The 18,612-nt window shown below is 36.4% G+C and overlaps 1 protein-coding gene across 1 annotated transcript in view; it reads left to right on the top strand.

Moving 5' to 3' along the window:
• pard3ba (par-3 family cell polarity regulator beta a) overlaps positions 1-18,612 on the top strand; it is a gene marked incomplete at its 5' end in the record, with an annotated part of 217,436 nt that overhangs the window by 187,021 nt on the left and 11,803 nt on the right. The window contains 1 exon segment of the mRNA NM_001328558.1: positions 9,677-9,747. Within this exon segment, the coding sequence (NP_001315487.1) occupies positions 9,677-9,747 (71 nt within the window).

Here is an 18,612-nt window from a genome sequence, read left to right as displayed (position 1 = left end):
TCTGCATATTTTCAATGCAACTTACAATGTAAGCACTACATAAAAAAAATATTATGCTACAGTACGTCCCATATCACCCACCTGTACTACATGCAGAAAGTACGTACTCAGTTTGTGGAGAAAAAGTACATAGTTTTGCAAGAGTATACAAGATTTTCCTATACTAGAAGTGAATGACCAAACGCATCTTTATAAAAGTTCACTTTGTTGCAGAGTAAATATAATATGAGAAATGCATAATGAATATTATCCATTAGGTTAGATATTGACTATCAATCATTCAAACTGTTTTACCGAAGCCTCTCCACTTAACCATCATGTGTCTCATGTGTCCACCATGTTTGTAGTTTCACATCCAAGATGCAGTGTATTGTGGGGAATACTAGCCGTTAGAGTAAACTTGGATCTGCGTTTTAAAACTCTACCAGAAATAGTAGACCATCCGGGTAAGTAGTAGACCATCCGGGTAACTTTGGAATACTCATTTCAGCATAATATTATTTGAGACAACTCTCAGTAATGATTAAATCACACTGAACTGAGCTAAACTGAACTGAACTTAAACACTAAAACCTGAACTACACTGTTCCAGTTACTATGACCATTTATGTGAAGCTGCTTTGACACAATCTACATTGTAAAAGCGCTATACAAATAAAGCTGAATTGAATTGAAAAACATATCTTGATTCTGTATTCGAATACTGTTTAGTGCGAATTAGGATGCAGCACTAGACTGTTAATATGGATTTGAACTATGAAATGTATTGGTCCTACATAGGATAAGACATGGCTGTACTGAAGAGCAAAAGCAGCTCTCTTTCGATGGGTTTTGCTGGATACATGAGGAGGTCATGACCAGCCTCCTACAGCCCTGTGTCTAAATTACCCTCTCAGAATGGTTCCACCATCTGCTGCTAACAAGCCCGTGCCGTTTGGGAGGCATGAGCGTGGCTTTCAGGGCACGTTAGAGGGCACTGGGCCATGGCCACACTACATCAAAGATCAGAATATACACACGACCAACACAGAGACTCCAGGGACAGAATCAACAAGCGATGGGATCCCTGCGTGTTTAATGCTTGTTTTTGCAGTGCATGGTGGTGTGGTATGCTGACTTCATGGAAAGTTTGACAAAAATGGCTAGTCTAACTCTGTTTAATGCCTTTTTTAGAGAAGCGTAAAGCAAGGCCTTGCAATTGTTTGGAGACCCAGAAGGGACGTGATATATATAAATGTGTGTGTGTGTATATATGTGTATGTATATATATATATATATATATATATATATATATATATATATATATATATATATATATGTGTGTGTGTGTGTGTGTGTGTGTGTGTGTGTGTGTGTGTTTGTATGTGTGTATATATGTGTGTGTGTGTATATGAATATATATATATATATATATATATATATATATATATATATATATATATATATATATATATATATATATATATATATATATTCATTAAAGGGGAAATTAATTTACATAACAATGTAAACGACTGTTTCACTTCTAGTTTAACAATTTGTGGAAGACATTATTTAAAATCTATATGAGGGAACAAACTAACAAAAACTTGTTGACAAGAGCTGCAGAAACCAATGCACTCCATCGAAATTAAACTGCAGTTTTTAAAATAATTTTTATCCTGCTTATTTTATCCTGTTTATTCATAATTACAAATATTGCATAATTTTTTTCGTTCTAATTCATTAAATGAATAAAACAAGCCGAAAGAAGAAAAGAGTTTTCTAGAATCTGCGTTTTAATGAAGTGCAAGTGTTATTTTTTAATGAAGTGCCAGGCTGTTTTAGTTGCTTGTATAATTGTGGTGTATAAAAAGAAGTTTCAGCCCACAGTGGGACCCACACACACACACACACACACACACACACACACTCAGCTGAAGAAGTGACGAAGCACAGCTGAGTTTTGAGGGAGGACGCTCACAGCTTGAGCTTCTTGTGGCAAACGCTAAGCACAGTTTGTGTTTTTGTGGAGAATTGCGCAAAGTTTGAGTCCAACCACACAACTTCACTCCAGACTGCCAACTCCCTCTGGAACAGAGTTTGACTCAGAGCCCAAATCAATGGAATCTCATTACCCAAAAGTAATGATAAAGAACAAAGTTACTGAGGACTTCAAATTGGCTCCTGCCAAGTGAGTGGTAGTGGGTGGCAAAGACACCTGCTAGATATGAGAGACTTGTGTGCATGTCCATTATAGCATACAGTGACTTTCAAAAGTTTGTTGTCAGTGATGGAGAGAAAAAGGAAATTATACGAGAGGCCACTTGAAAAAATCTTTTTATTTATTTTTTATTTCGGAGGTTTAGTAAAATGCTATTGGTTTTGTTCTATAAAGGTCCAGCTTTCATTCATTCATTTTCTTTTTGGCTTAATCCCTTTATTAATCAGGGGTCGCCACAGCGGAATGAACCGCCAACTTATCCATCATATGTTTTACACAGTTTTACACAGCAACCCAGTACTGGGAAACACCCGTACACTCTTGCATTCACATCCACTCTTACACTACGGCCAATTTAGCTTATTGTATTGCCCTATAGCGCATGTCTTTGGACTGTGGGGCAAACTGAAGCCCTCGGATACCGAACCCACGCCAACACAGGGAGAACATGCAAACTCTTTGACTCAGACCAGCGACCTTGTTTCTTTAAGGGCGTACTCACACTAGGTACAGTTGCCTCGAACCGGGCCAAAGCACGCTTGTCCCCCCCTCCCGTCTCCCCCGACGGCCCGCGCTCACACCACAAACGGGCTTCGGCACGCTTACGTCATCGCTGCTGCGCTGTTCAGTGAGAAGCGCTCTCTCACTCAGCAGCACAGTGGAGATTTCTCTAGTTATATCGTTTCATTCGTTTGATATGCAGTCAAATATTTCGCCAAACAGTCCTTAGAGATGCTGTGACACGCAGTCAGATATTTCGCCGAACAGATCCGCCATTTTGGCGCTCATAAACAATCATAAAGCCCTCGTGCTGCAGGTATGAGGAGGTCTGCTGAAGTTGCGCAGCTGTCGTGCAGTGAGGGGTTTGCGTCTTTAATAAACTACGGCAGTTTGCGTTCACTGAACAGTAAGAATTATTAATAAATCCATATGAAACAGTCCCTTAAAAGTCACGTCTCGCTTTCAGTTTCGGGCTTTGCCGCGTTTTGCACTCACACACATGCGTACCGCGCCAAAGCCCAAGTGAACCGGGCTCAGGCCCACCTCTTCCAACCGGGCCAGGGCCGGCCAAGTGAACCGTGCTTGACCCCGATTCAGCGCACTCGCACTTCTCAAACAAACCGGGAAACGGGCATGGGCACGGTACGGATGGCATAGTGTGAGTAGGCCCTAAGGTGACAGTGCTAACTAAAATAAGCATTTTCGGTTTCAGTGCATTTAGAATTTTGTATGTTTTTGGCGCAGAATTTTTATTTCGGTGCATTCCATAGTTTAAAAGCTTTCTTAACTTTAGTTTTCTCACAGCTGTCATTTTTCTTCTGTGACTATTATGCTATAGCCCCTTTCACACAGTGATGCCGGTGAATATCCTGAAAAAAAAAAAACGCTGTTTACACAAGCAAGGACGTTAGGGAATTTTTCTGGAAAGGACCATTCAGAGAGCCATTCCAGAATACCTGTAAATTAACCAGAAATGAGCTCTAAACGGCTGCTCTTGTATTTGTAAACATTTGTCTACATTACAAACTCTGTGGATGGATCAGTATCTTGAACAACTTTTATGAAAACTAATAGAGGAACACTTTCGCATGTCGAGATGTTCATAATATGTGTGTGTGCTGGCTCATATGTCTTATGTAAAAAGAAGAAATAAGTTTAAGTAATAGATGAATGCTGTGTGTGGTAATGGGGTGGGAAAATAATAAGCTTGTGCTTCATCCCGCTCCATTTTCAACCCTGTTGAAATTTATTTATTTATTTTTTTTGTTAAAGATAATTTATGTAGGATATTTCTGTTCAAAATAAATACATCAAATCCAAATCAAATCAAATGATTATTTTTTAAATCTATATTATGACTACTTTTTTAACTAATTTATAATTTGTATATATTAATAATTAAATTAGGGGTGCGGGAGTTGGGGGGTGGGGGGTGGGGGGATACCATAGGGTCAGGGCGTAAATTCTCACTCCAAACTAAAACCAAAAATTGGCAGCCCTGCTTAAATATTCATATAAATGTCACAGGGGTTTCTAAATAATACATGTAGCCTTTTTTAATTAAAGCCTTGTAAAACATTTTTTATTATTAATATCTTTTAAATCTTTTCGTTGATGTTGTTGGTAATGAGGTATACAAACGTGTGTCCCAATGAGTTTATATGACCTTGTCCTACATGCATGTCTGTGTGTTTAATCTGACTCCTCAAACACACACTGCTCTGATCTCTCTGCATCTGCAGGCATGAGTGCCGTTTGCCTATTTGTAAATGTTTGCATGTTTGTTGTGGCGAGTGTTTGCCGTCTCAGTCCAGTTCTCCAGCAAAACATGCACATTCTCAGTGTTTGAGTCCTTCATCTGCCGTTTTGATCTGATTACAGCACCACAGCTACTCTTGGCAGTCTGGTTGTCATGGTGCTCCGGTGTCCCCCCCTTTGCTGAGGTTGAGCAGGTTTTGTTGATCCTTTCTGACCCCAAAGGCTAAAACTCGCCCGGACCACCAAGCCTGCCGTGGCAAAGTTTCAAATTCTCTCTCTCTGCGTCTGGCAGCAGGCCCATGTCTTGTCCTTACTGCCTAAAATGCTAATTACCCAGTGAAGATCAATCGCCTGTGCCCAAGATAACATCTGTGGCCAGTGAAGAGAAGCACGTGGCTAATGTTGGAGATCTGAAGTTGCTGGAGTCTCGGGTGTTTTGTAATAACCGGCCTTGTGGCAGCGTTTATTTGCGCTGATGTCTGACGATTTTTATTGCTTAAAGAATAGACGTTTCTTTCTTTCTGTATTGGGTAACACTCTCTTTTAAGGTTTCCTTGTTACACGGGTTACATTAAAATGCAGGTTTGATTAAAATAGAAATTACATAGAAATATCCCTAAAATAAACCCAAATTCTTTAACTTGAACCATATTGTAAGTACATGTAAATTAATTATTAATACTCATTACTTAAATAGTTACAATGCAACAAGGAACATATCATTTTAATCAGTGAGTAATTTACTCGAGATTCACTCTTGTGGGATAGTTTAAATCAGTGAATCATTTACTGGAAACTTACTGTGAACATCATTTGAATCAGAGAATGATTTACTTGGACTCACTCTGAACAGGTTATTTCAGTCAGTGAGTTGAGATTCAGTCTAAACGGATCATTTGAATCATTTATTTGAAATTGCCCTGAACAGATCATTTTAATCAGTGAGTAATTTACTCGAGATTCACTCTTGTGGGATAGTTTAAATCAGTGAATCATTTACTGGAAACTCACTGTGAAAAGATCATTTGAATCATTGAATCATTTACTTATGACCGATTCAGAACAGGTCACTTGAATCTTGAACTCGCTCTGAAGATATCATTTTAATCTGTGAGTAATTTACTCGAGATTCACTCTTGTGGGATAGTTTAAATCAGTGAACCGTTTACTGGAAACTCACTGTGAACAGATCATTTGAATCAGAGAATGATTTACTTGGACTCACTCTGAACAGGTTATTTCAGTCAGTGAGTTGAAATTCAGTCTAAACGGATCAATTGAATCATTTATTTGAAATTGCCCTGAACAGATCATTTTAATCAGTGAGTAATTTACTCTAGATTCACTCTTGTGGGATAGTTTATATCAGTGAATCGTTTACTGGAAACTCACTGTGAACAGATCATTTTAATCAGTGAGTAATTTACTCGAGATTCACTCTTGTGGGATAGTTTAAATCCGTGAATCATTTACTGGAAACTCACTGTGAACATCATTTGAATCAGAGAATGATTTACTTGGACTCACTCTGAACAGGTTATTTCAGTCAGTGAGTTGAGATTCAGTCTAAACGGATCATTTGAATCATTTATTTGAAATTGCCCTGAACAGATCATTTTAATCAGTGAGTAATTTACTCGAGATTCACTCTTGATGGATAATTTGAATCAGTTAATCATTTACTGGATACTGTAAACATATCATTTGAATAATTGAATCATTAAAAATGAAGAACATGTTGATATCGAAATCGAGAAAAACTAGATCAACGACAACTAATTAACTAACAAATTATCTAACAAAATGATTTAGGGGTAAAGGCAAAATGCAGCTCATTATGGGACTTTCTGAATTGCCTTTAGAATGTTTGGTGTCTGTTTGTTGTTGTCTTGTTGTTGAATATTCAGTGCAATTGAATGCAAGAAATAAGACTTATAAATATTGTGTTATTCAGAATAACATTTTTGAAATTCTTATGTATAAAACTACACTAGTATTTAAAGCAGGCTGATTATTATTTTATTAATTTAACAGTCATTTTATTTTATTTTATTTTACAAACTGATGTCTGAAGAAGACATTCACACAATATTTGATTGCAATGACCTGTTATATTATAAAGAGGGAAACATAGATTTTAACGTATTTGTCAACCAACATTTACAAAATTTGAACACAATGAACCAAAATGTTTATTAAAACCATTAAAATATGAAGAGCATGTCAAAATGGAAAGAGGGAAACTAGATGTAACATATTTTTAAAAATCTTTTAATGAATGCGGGATTTATAAATTAAATAACTGCTCTGTTTAATGCTATAATTACAGTCCGTCTTAGCTGTTAACCTCAAGTCATTGCAGATGAATAAAAAAACAACCAGCAAGACAAATATTTTATTTCTGCAAGCATGGCTTTTTTCCCATTATTACCTCGTATAGCTTTGTTATAATTATAATAAACAATTAAAGCTCATTTTTCTTCCTTATGCAACTATTCCAAGGCTTGTATAAGCAACATAAGCAGCGTTAGACTCATCCCTCACGGATCGGTTTATCTTTGTTGATCCTGCATCAACATTCCAATCAGCCAATCAGATTTGAGGAACACGTTTATACTTTGTTTAGACTTATAATCATGGTTTGGAGCTACTACGTCATTATTCGCTAATTATTTCCCATATTTTTGGAACTCCGTATCCACTGTTTTTTCCTACGCCCCAAGCTAAACAGTAAACAGTGAAGTATTTAATAATAATCAAAAGGGCAGAGTGAGGTGACATTATTCATTCATTCATTATAACTTATTAGAATTAATAAAATACATCCTGAATACCCCCAAAAACTCAAGATGAGTGTTTCCACAGCGATGTTGCAATATTGCAAATATTGAATATTTTTCATATGTATTGTATGTGTATTGCTTGTGTATATTCAATATTCAATTACCGACAGCTAGCTCTCTGCAACTCTCACATGTCGCCCACTGAAGCTAAGCCAGGGCTGTGCCTGGATGGGAGACCACATAGAAAAGCTAGGCTGCTGCCGGAAGAGGTGTTAGTGAGACCAGCAGGGGATGGTTCATTCCACTGTGGCGACCCCTGATAATTAAGGGACTAAGCTGAAGGAAAATGAATGAATGAATGAATGAATGAATGAATGAATGAATGAATGAATGAATGAATAATTAATTAATATGCATCAAAGGTCTTTCGGGTTAGGGATCGGTGTAGGGATTAGTTTTTGGATTACATGAATGATAAAAAAAATTCTGCTATATCCAACTCTGTAAAATCCCGGTTTGTCAGCAGTATGTCAGCGTGCAGAGGGATTGTGGGAGTCTGCGTGTGGCAGATCCTGACAGATGAAGGTTAGAGGCATTATGTAAAGAAGGGCAGCTCATTTCTGGGGACTGTGTGAGGGAAAATGGTGGCATTTGTCTCAATGAGGCGTTTATAAGTGCACGTCCTCCCGCGTGTAATGGCGGCCCTGAGCGCTACCCTGCATGCTAAGTGTGATCTTTAAACACAAAGGTGTCTCGCAGGGATCGAATGTCAGAGAGAGCGATGGCGACGCGCGCACGTTAGAAAAGGTCACATTTGGAGAAGCGAGAGATGATTGTGGGAATGATAGACCGCCGCACGCACCAAATGATCACAACGATATACAATTGCCGGCTTTCCTGGGCTCCTTTCATTCCTTCCTGCGTCTGTTTGTGCCGTACAGGTGATCAGTCATGGCTATTGTCACAGATGAAGCATTTATACCGCCGCAGATTCTCTTTCTTTCTCCTTCATAGATCAGATCTCACTACAGCGAGCAAAGGTTATATATTATGCTTCATTCAAACCTATTGATGTTGTGTTGATGCAGATTTCTTTCCAAACACTTTTCCATTGCTTAAAATGCAAGAAATGTTCAAATTGAGGAATGCACTGCTAGTCAGTTAAAAAGAAAAACAGATAAATGTGATGTTTTGCATAGATTTTTAATTATTTTTTAATTAAATATTTGGTCCTTAAAAACCTTAAATGTATTATTTCCCTCTTTGCACGATAACATGTTCCTTGCATTTTAGTAGTTTTAATAAAGTTTTAGGGTCATTACAATCAAATAATGTGTGAATGTCTCCTTCAGACATCCGTTTTGTAAAATAAAAAATAAAGTAAAAAAATAAATAAAAATAAAATTAAAGTAAAATTGAATTAAATAGAATAAAAACTAGTAAAAAAATAGTAAAAAATAACAAAATAATAATAATAACAACAATAAATTACTTTTATCACTCTATTTTAAAACTTTACTGAATAAGCAAAGTGTTGTTGATACTCGAGTACCAGGGTGTCCGCAGGGTCTTAAAAAGTATTAAAAGTTGATAAATCAGTTAATTAAGATTTTAAGGCCCTTAGAAGGTATTAAAAAGTCTTAATCACGTTTTTACAAGGTCTTAAATTTTCTTCAAGCGTTGTCCAAAGTGTTTGCAGAAAAGCATAAATATATTTATTTTCCTCGATTGGTTCGGGCCGGGTGCGTCCGGCCAAGCTCCTCTGTTTTCTGTCACCTAATTTGCGACAAACGCGGGAAGGTGATGTGACGCTCTCCATATGTAGCGAAACCATAGAGCAGGGCTATTCAATTGGCGGCCTGCAAAGCAATTTGTTCCGGTTCTCCAAATAGTATGACCAAGACATCAAAAATAAATTTAGTTCAGTCGAAAAACGGCCGCTATAGTTATGAAGTGACTTCTGTCTGTTCAATACAGCTCGAGCTGGAGTTGAAAGCTGGGCAGAGCATGAGTCATCACCTGACATTAAGTGAGTGGCATGGGCAGCCGAAACATTTGGATAATTAAGCTTAAGGGATTCTTAATGCTACGTTTCTGTTAAACGGAATGAAACTGCTGCAACTAAACAAAGTTGTGCCACCTGTGCGCTAGTTTAAACTTCTGAGCTTATGTAACCCCGCCGGTCCAACACCACCCAACCTGCTCAGAGCTGGGATAAGAAACGGCAACCTTCCGCATGGGAAGGCTGTTACGCACACACACTGGACTTTAGCAGCGGGCCATTCACATATTGTGTCTTTTTCCCATGCAAGTTTGTTATTTTCAATATTAATATAATATATTATTAAAATATGTCTTTAAAGCCGCATCTAAATGTCCCATTATCAGATTGCAAGTCCTAATCTGATTGGTTTTCTCTGTTTCTCCACAGATCAGAGGGCCTGATTCTAGAACAGCTCCCAGATACAATGACGCAGATCGCCTGTACACCTCTGTGCCCAGGTAAACCAGCGTTTGTGTGTGTTTTACCGCTGAGATTTGTGTGTTTTTGTACCATATGCTGGACATATGTGGCACTGCTGGATCCGTAGAGTCAACAAAACAAGACGGAAAAAGGTGGAGGGACTTCCCTTCCCACACACACACACACACACACACATTCAGTCTAATCCTCTTTCATCCCGCTAATTAAATCTTGAGTGTTTGCCTTCCGAGAGCTTTCCTCATCCCGGAATATTCACCTGATCTGCTCCCAGAGGATCGGGATCCAGGCAGGAAGCTGGGAATGCTATCCTGATTCCTGGCTCACATCCCGGACCCTTAAGTGCCTCAATCATTGACGTCTAGAAACATACTCTGATATGAGGCGGCTGGAGTTTGCCAGTTGTTATGATGAAGTGCTCACAGTTTAGAGGAATGTGGTTTGGGGTCATGTTAAAGGATACTTGAAGGCAGATTTGTGAATTAAACTTCATCCTGGGTATTATTTTAAAATTTTTAAAGTTGACATGTTTCTCGAGAAGCAATTTATGATTGTAAAAGTAGCAAGGATTCTTATGTTTTTTGTAACATCTGATGTGTATATAATTTTTATTTATTTTTACTTGTGTTAACTTCAAGTCTGTGGTGAACTAATATATGTATATATATATAAATATATATATATATATATATATATATATATATATATATATATATATATATATATATATATATATATATATGTGTATATATATATATATATATATATATATATATATATATATATATATATGCATATGCATATGTATATATATATATGTATATGTATGTATGTATATATATATATATGTATATATATATATATATATATATATATATATATATATATATATATATATATGCATATGCATATGTATATATATATATGTATATGTATGTATGTATATATATATATATATATATATATATATATATATATATATATATATATATATATATATATATATATATATAATGTATGTATATTTATATATATATATATATATATATATATATATATATATATATATATATATATATATACATATATATATATATACATATATATATATATATATATATATATATACATATATATATATATACATATATACATATATATATATATATACATATATATATATATATATATACATAGATTTATTTATACAACAGTCCTGTCTGGTTCTTGAATCTGATTGGCTATATATCCTTGATATATTTAAGTAATATTAGCACCCGTACAGCCTCTTTAACCTTTGTATATTACTCCGCCCACATATAGCCAGCAAAAAGCCGACACTACAGATCTAAAGTTTAAAAGATGCTTGCTCAACTGTTTAACTATTAGCTTATGATTTGAATCCAACGCGGAAGAAAGTAGTTCCTTATAGAAAAGGGTTTTTGAGGCTTTACATGTTTGATTTTATTTTTATATACACAATTATGCCGTCAAACTGTTGTATAAACGCAATATCACACTCGTAGCACTCATATCGCAATACTACTATATGTATGCCATGATAACAGCAAATAATATTTGACTAGATATTTTTCAAGACACTTCTATACAGCTTAACCTGAACAATTAATATCAGACATATTGTGAAAATTTTCTTCCTCTGTTAAACATCATTTGGAAAATGATCTTTTTGAAAAAGAAAAAAAAAATCGAAGGGGGCTAATATTTCTGACTTTTACTGTATGTATATATATATATATATATATATATATATATATATATATATATATATATATATATATATATATATATATATATATATATTATATTTTATATTCTATATATATAGAATATTTTAATTTAATAATATTTAGAACACAATGTTCTTTAAAATAACTTTTGTTTTGATGAGTATTTATTTGATTACAAGTTAGACATTTTTGTATCTTAAAGACCCAAAAAATCCAAATAATCCAAACAAAATGTGCTTCTATTATCCAGAAACAGACATTAGCGCAACATTGTCATAATTAAGTTTTCTTATTTATTCTTATTTATATAGTTACTTAAACATTGAGTTAAACTGCATCTTGATAGCTAAAACATATATACATATATTTAAAATGACATTATATTTAAATTAATTCAAATATTTGAACATGGGCAGCATGGTGAAGTAGTGGGTAGCACAATCGGCTCACAGCAATAAGGTCGCTGGTTCGAGCCTCAGCTGGGTCAGTTGGTGTTTCTGTGTGGAGTTTGCATGTTCTCCCTGTGTTGGCTTGGGTTTCATTCAGGTGCTCCGGTTTCCCCCACAGTCCAAAAACATGTGGGAAAGGTGAATTGGGTAGTTTATGTGTGTGAATGATTGTGTATGCATGTTTCCCAGTGATGGGTTGCAGTTGGAAGGGCATCCGCTGCGTAAATAAGCAAGAATAGTTGGCGGTTCATTCCACAGAAAAGAAAATAAATGAATGAATCTGAACATATTTATTACATATGTTTTAGATAGATCCCAAATGTCCTGTGATTTTACTCTTTCTAAATATACATCATGCTTATTTTGATGTTTTCTGTAGATGTACCATAGTTAATCTCTATAGTATTCATTCAGTGAATTGCTCTATTTTTTCACTGTTACCAGGATGTGGTTAAATTGTGCAGTTTAAGTAGATTTAGACCTTTCGGCCTGACTGAAATCCACCCAGATCCACATCAAAGCATATCTTTGTGCAGCTCAGACCTGTAAAACACCTACAAATGAGACATCAGAGCGACTCGCGCAAACTTTTCCCTGCTTATAAAGTCATACATTTTGACTTATCTCAAGCTCCACATGTTGTTTTGATATGTTTCTCCTAAAGTAAAGTCCCCCCTCAGCCCTCCTGCATCTCCCGGCTCGTATTCAGAAGAGTGGACTATTTCAATGAAATGAAATACATTTTTCAGGGTTGAACTTTGTGCTGTGGTTCCCTCGGGCTGCTCATTCAGACCCATTTCCTTTCAAATGACTGCGCTCCATTACATTAGCATATATTTCCCCCTTCGCCATCTCTCTCTCTCTCTGTCTCTCTGTACGTGTGACTTGGTAGCAGCAAAACTGCTTGTTTCGGTCCTTGGGAAAAGTTCCTTAAGGCTGAAAGCTATCAGTTCTAACAGTGTCACATCACTCTTGTAATGGAGAGCAGTTTTGTGCAGTGTTTCTGTGTTGAGCTGAAATGTGTCAGTCGCGCACACAATCAGCCTCCAGGCCTGATGATGACGATCATGAAGTGATGTGGTTAAAGCTCAGAGGTGGTTAAGCAGAAGGTTGCAGGTTCGAATCATAAATAAAGCCATGATCTATCATACTGACGGATCTATCATTTTCTTTTCGGCTTAGTCCCTTTATTAAAGGGTCACGAAACACCAAAACACATTTTTTGAGCTGTTGACAGTTGTATATGTGTCCCACACTGCTATAAACACTATTAGGACACCTATATTTCACTAAAAAGGGTAAATTGGTTGTTTTTGCGTTATTTCAAGCAAATTCGTACTTCCGGTTTGAAACGAATTTTTGAAGCTGCGTCACGGTCATGACATAATAGCGTGTATTCCAGCGTGCAGACTGGGCGTCTGTGCCAGAGTGAGTCTTATTACGTCTTACAGTGTGATGCATTAATGCATGAGTAAGGCTTGGTTCAAACCAATCAGCGCGCTCATTTGTGCAACTTCATTAATATTCATTAGTGTCACAGTGTTGTCACGACAGAGACGCCACGTTGTGTTGGCAAAACAAGCGTGAAGTGTTGCTTTTATAGTTTGCTGCCGTTAAGTTTTGTTTTTATTTTCTCTCTGTGAGAGCGCAGCTGGCGTCACGTGTGGATTAACAGTGTACGCGACGCTCGACAACAATAACTTACGTGTCTAAGGAGGTTTATTGTTTACCTGAGAGCTGTTCTCATCTCCAAACGCTGAGATCTGGATTCGCTTGTAGTCTTCTCTTCATAAAGATGCGGCTCTAGTTACTGGTGATTGTCCTGTCTCTACAGATTTGGTAAGTGAGCGACCAGTACTCTTTGTTTATTTTAGTTTGCTCGTATCGAACTAAGTTAACTATTGCACCGAGTCACCGAGTGTAAACACGTTAGCATCACAACCAAACTTTAACCTCGTGTAGGGCTTTTACCGCATTTAGTGACCGGAATAACACACGCGGCTTTCTGACACTACCTGCCGTGTGCATCTAAGTTTCCGGGAAATGCGGAGGTTTTTTTTCTCTCATTCGCCGTGCGGTATCAAACATTGCATGAAAAATACACGCTTAGAGCAAGCAGTTCCTCGAATCAAATATCGCGTTTGTCGGGAGGGACATGAATGAATTCCCTGAATGAAAGAGCCAAACTGCAGTTAAAGTCCAACATTTAATAATTTGGCAAATAATTCGACTACAGGTGTCCATGTAGGTTAAACACCATCACTTTCTCATGTGTGTGTATTTTGACTCTGAAACTCGCGCGTGCACAAATAGACACTCCCACACCATCCCACTTTAGTTCCTCCGACACTCCCCCCTAAACAGAGCTGGACACGCCCACTTTTCTGACTTTTTCCAAAGTAGAGGTGTGAAAACACCCTGCTGAAACGAGGGGGTTTCATGGCCCTTTAATCTGGGGTCACCACAGCGGAATGAACCGCCAACTTATCCAGCATATGTTTTTTAAACAGCATATCGGGGAAACATCCATACACACTCATTCACACTGATACACTACGGACAACTTAGGCTACCCAATTCTCCTGCACCAATTGTTTTGGGACTGTGGGGGAAACCGGAGCCCCCGGAGGAGACCCACGTGAATGCAGGGAGAACATGCAAACTCCACACAGAAACGCCAACTGACCCAGCCGAGGCTCGAACCAGCAACCTTCTTGTTGTGAGGCGACAGCACAACCTACTGCGCCATTGCATCCCCTTTCATGAATTAATTTATTATTATTATTATCAATAAAAGAATTATTGTTTAGTTTTCTTTATTTTGTTTTCCTCATTAATTTTTATTGTTGTTATTATTATTATTATTAATAATAATAATAATAATACTATCATGATTGTTTTGCTATATTTATTTTGTTTTATTCATTTATATTCATTATTTAATTATTTATATTATTATTACTGTTATAATTATTATTATTTATTATATTATTATTATCATTAATGTTTTGTTTTATTTTTTAATTAATTAATTAATTAATTATTATTATTATTATCTAGCTTATTTTAATTATTTATTTATTTATTTATTATTTATATTATTCATTAATTTGTTTATTTATTTTTTTCCAAGAATTATATTTCATTATTTTTCATTAAAATAAATAAAACATTAGTATAAAGCAATTTTGCTGAGAAGTTGTGTTTACTAATAGGTTTTATTGCAATTATTTAAAATAAATAATTCTTTGATTGAGGTCCTTTCAGTACTATTTATATACGGTTATATTTTATTACTATTTTTATTAGGATTTTAAATGTGGATTTTTTTTAAATATATTTTTTTGTTGAAATCCATGACTATTGTGTTTTACTTTTATATAAAAACAATTATTTTGTTAGTTTCATTACATTATTTTGTATTTTAGTTTGATTTTAATAACATCAAATCATATATAATATTGAATAATGTAGAATAGCATATAAATAACTGAATAATATATTACCAATATATCAAATTGAATAATAAAGTTGGCATTAACATCTTGAGGCTTTCACCTAGACTTTTGTACTGTATATTTATTTATTTTTACACACTTCAGTAATAAGATTAATTTATTTATCATTTTTTGTATTTAACTTTTCCCCAAATCCTAGTAAACTGGTGTCTCCTTTTCTACAGGTCTCAAAATTAATCTTGACAAAGCTGATTCCAGCTTCTCACGTAGCCCTATATTGTCCATGTCAAACACAGTAATAAACTACAGGAATGCTTTGCGTCTTAGGTCATTTCATTAGCATACAAAGGACTGATTTCCGTGAGAGTTTGAGCTCAGCAGGAGGTGGATTAGAGTTCAGTCCCTGCAGACTAATCGCCGCTGAGTCTTAAACCTGCGTTTGATTGGATAAAGATCAGCTGGAGCAAGGAAGGTCAAACAACGCCACACTTATCTGCAAACAGAGGTCCAGAACAGACTCCAGCAACTACACTACCTGACTCAAGTCTTGTCGCTTATTCAAGTTTTAGGAACAACAAATAATAACTTGACTTCTAGTTGATCATTTGGTATCAGAAGTGGCTTATAAGAAAGGCAAAGGCCTCTAGATTACACTTATTTTACCAAAATAAAATATGATCATGTCTTGATTTTTAATTATTTAATTAGGACAGTAAAGTCTGACTTTGCTTAGACAAACGTCTTGTCACTGAACAGAAATAATGTCCAGTATAGAATATAAAGTCATGCTGCAGTGGAAACACAATGAATATTGTGTCTGACTCTCATGAGCTTGGAGGACTGCATCCATACATCTCTGCTGTGACTCAAATCACTTATTAATAAAGTCATCTGGAATGGCAAAGAAAGTGTTCCTGCAGGACTCCCAGAGTTCATCAAGATTCTTTGATTCATCTTCAATGCCTCTTCCTCCATCTTACCCCAGACATGCTTAATAATGTTCATGTCTGGTGACTGGGCTGGCCAATCCTGGAGCACCTTGACCTTCTTTGCTTTCAGGGGCTTTGATGTGGAGGCTGAAGTATGAGAAGGAGCGCTATCCTGCAGAAGAATTTGCCCTCTCCTGTGGTTTGTAATCTAACGGGCAGCACAAATGTCTTGATACCTCAGGCTGTTGATGTCGCCATCCACTCTGCAGATCTCTCGCACACACCCATACTAAATGTAACTCCAAATCATGATTTTTCCTTCACCAAACTTGAAGAATCTTGGCTGTAAAAGGAACTTTATGAAACTGAAAATAGTCACTTCAATCTTTCACCGGAAGTTTATTGATGGCTGAAAAACACTAGCTGTGCATATAGTATCTTTGCATATAGCAGAGAAGCATTCATTTGGTCATTTGTTTTCCGAAATCAGATCACTATTCCATCCGAAAAAAAAAAAACACATAAAAAGGACCAAGTTTAGTGAAGTCCCATGTGTTAGAAATGACACTCATGACACTGAAAATCTCATTTAAAACAATGCTCTCCGAAAGCAAATGACTGAAATGAAGGAGAAAGCTCCATGTAGCTGGAACAGACAGCAAAGCTGCTGAGAAACACCACCAGTTGAGCGACTGCCAATAAAAGCAGCTCTCCTGAGAACATTCAGATCTGCTAGCGAGCGCACCGCAGAAATTGTGATTAAAAAGTATTGGTTTATTTAAAGCAGCGAGCTTCTGCGTCTATAAAAAGGATGTTTTGGTTCAGATTATCATGAAGGAGTGTGCTTTACTTTGTTCATTCATCTTGGCACCGGAAAGCAGGGTTATTTCTTTTCATTCTCTCATGACATCTCACTCTGCGCTATATTGCGTTTTGGCTTCGCCTGCCGTTTTGCTTCCAAGTAAATAAAGCGCAGTGACTCGGTTCGGGTTTAACGTTGTTTGCCTTGAAACACAGGAGCCGTAATGAAATCAGTGTTTGGAAATGAAACTTTTATTTTGCTTTTGATTTTTTTTTCTTCCATCAGCTCTTGTTTTTCCTATGGTCCTTAAAGGGATACCTCACCCAAAAGTCATTCACTTAGCCTGAACTTGTTCGAACCCTTCATGAGTTTCTCTCCTCTGCTGAACACAAAAGAAGATATTGTAAAAATGTTGGGAAACCATAACAGTTGACTTCCATAGTATTTCATTTTTCTAAGATGAAAGTCAACAGTTACATTTTTTTTTCAGCTTTCTTCAAAATATCTTCTTTTGTGTTTAACTCATAGAGGTTTGGAGCAACATGAGGCTGAGTAAATAATGAGTAAATAAACATTTTGGGTGAAATATCCTTTTAAAATGAAATATCCTTTGTCTGGAACTAGTGCTGTAGATGAAATGCCGGCAGCTAGCTTTCTGCAATTTGCAAATGGTCAGCTAGGCAGGGCTGCTCCTGATGAGTCCCTGGATGGGAGACCACATGGGAATGATGCTAAAAGTGGTGTTAGTGAGACCAGCAGGGGGCGCTCAACCTGCGACCTGTGTGGGTCCTAACACCCCTGTATATTGATGGGGACTCTATACTGCTCTGTGAGCTACGTATTTCGGATGAGACATTAAACCGAGGTCCCGACTCTCTGTGGTCATTAAAAATCCCGGGATGTCCTTTGAAAAAGTGTAGAGGTTTAACCCCGGCATCCTGGTCAAATTTGGCCTCCAAATTTGTCCATCATGGCCTCCTGACCATCCTCATATCATAATTGGCCTCATCACTCTGTCTCCTCTCCACCAATTAGCTGGTGTGTGGTGTGCGGTCTGGTCCAGGTGGATGCTGCACACTGGTGGTGGATGAGCAGATTCCCCCAAAAAAGTGTAAAGCCCTTTAAGTGTCCTGAAAAAAAACACTATATATATAGTGTATATATAAGGAAATATTATTATTATTATTAAATATGTCTAATCAATTGTGATTGATGATTGACTATAGAGTTCTCTAGTTTGTTGGAGTTGTTGGTAGACACAGTGTCTGTCTGTGCAGTCGATCTTGGTATGGTGGTCATTATATGTAAATAACCTTAGATTTGTCTGTTTGTTTGTCATTATTCATATTATCTGCATATATTTCTGTCTATTGATCAGTCATTTTAAAAGTACTGTATAAGTGTCCATCTGTGTTTCGTCTGGTCGATCACTACATCTGTAACTATGTATCTATTTGTCTATCTCGTCAGTATGCCTGGTGATTAATAATCAATAA

Source organism: Danio rerio, chromosome 1 (genome assembly GCF_052040795.2).
Source record: "Danio rerio strain M-AB ecotype USA chromosome 1, GRCz13ab, whole genome shotgun sequence".
In the NCBI taxonomy this organism is placed as follows: domain Eukaryota; kingdom Metazoa; phylum Chordata; class Actinopteri; order Cypriniformes; family Danionidae; genus Danio; species Danio rerio.
Note: the sequence above shows the minus strand (reverse complement) of the source record. Positions and strands in the feature narration are given on the sequence as shown.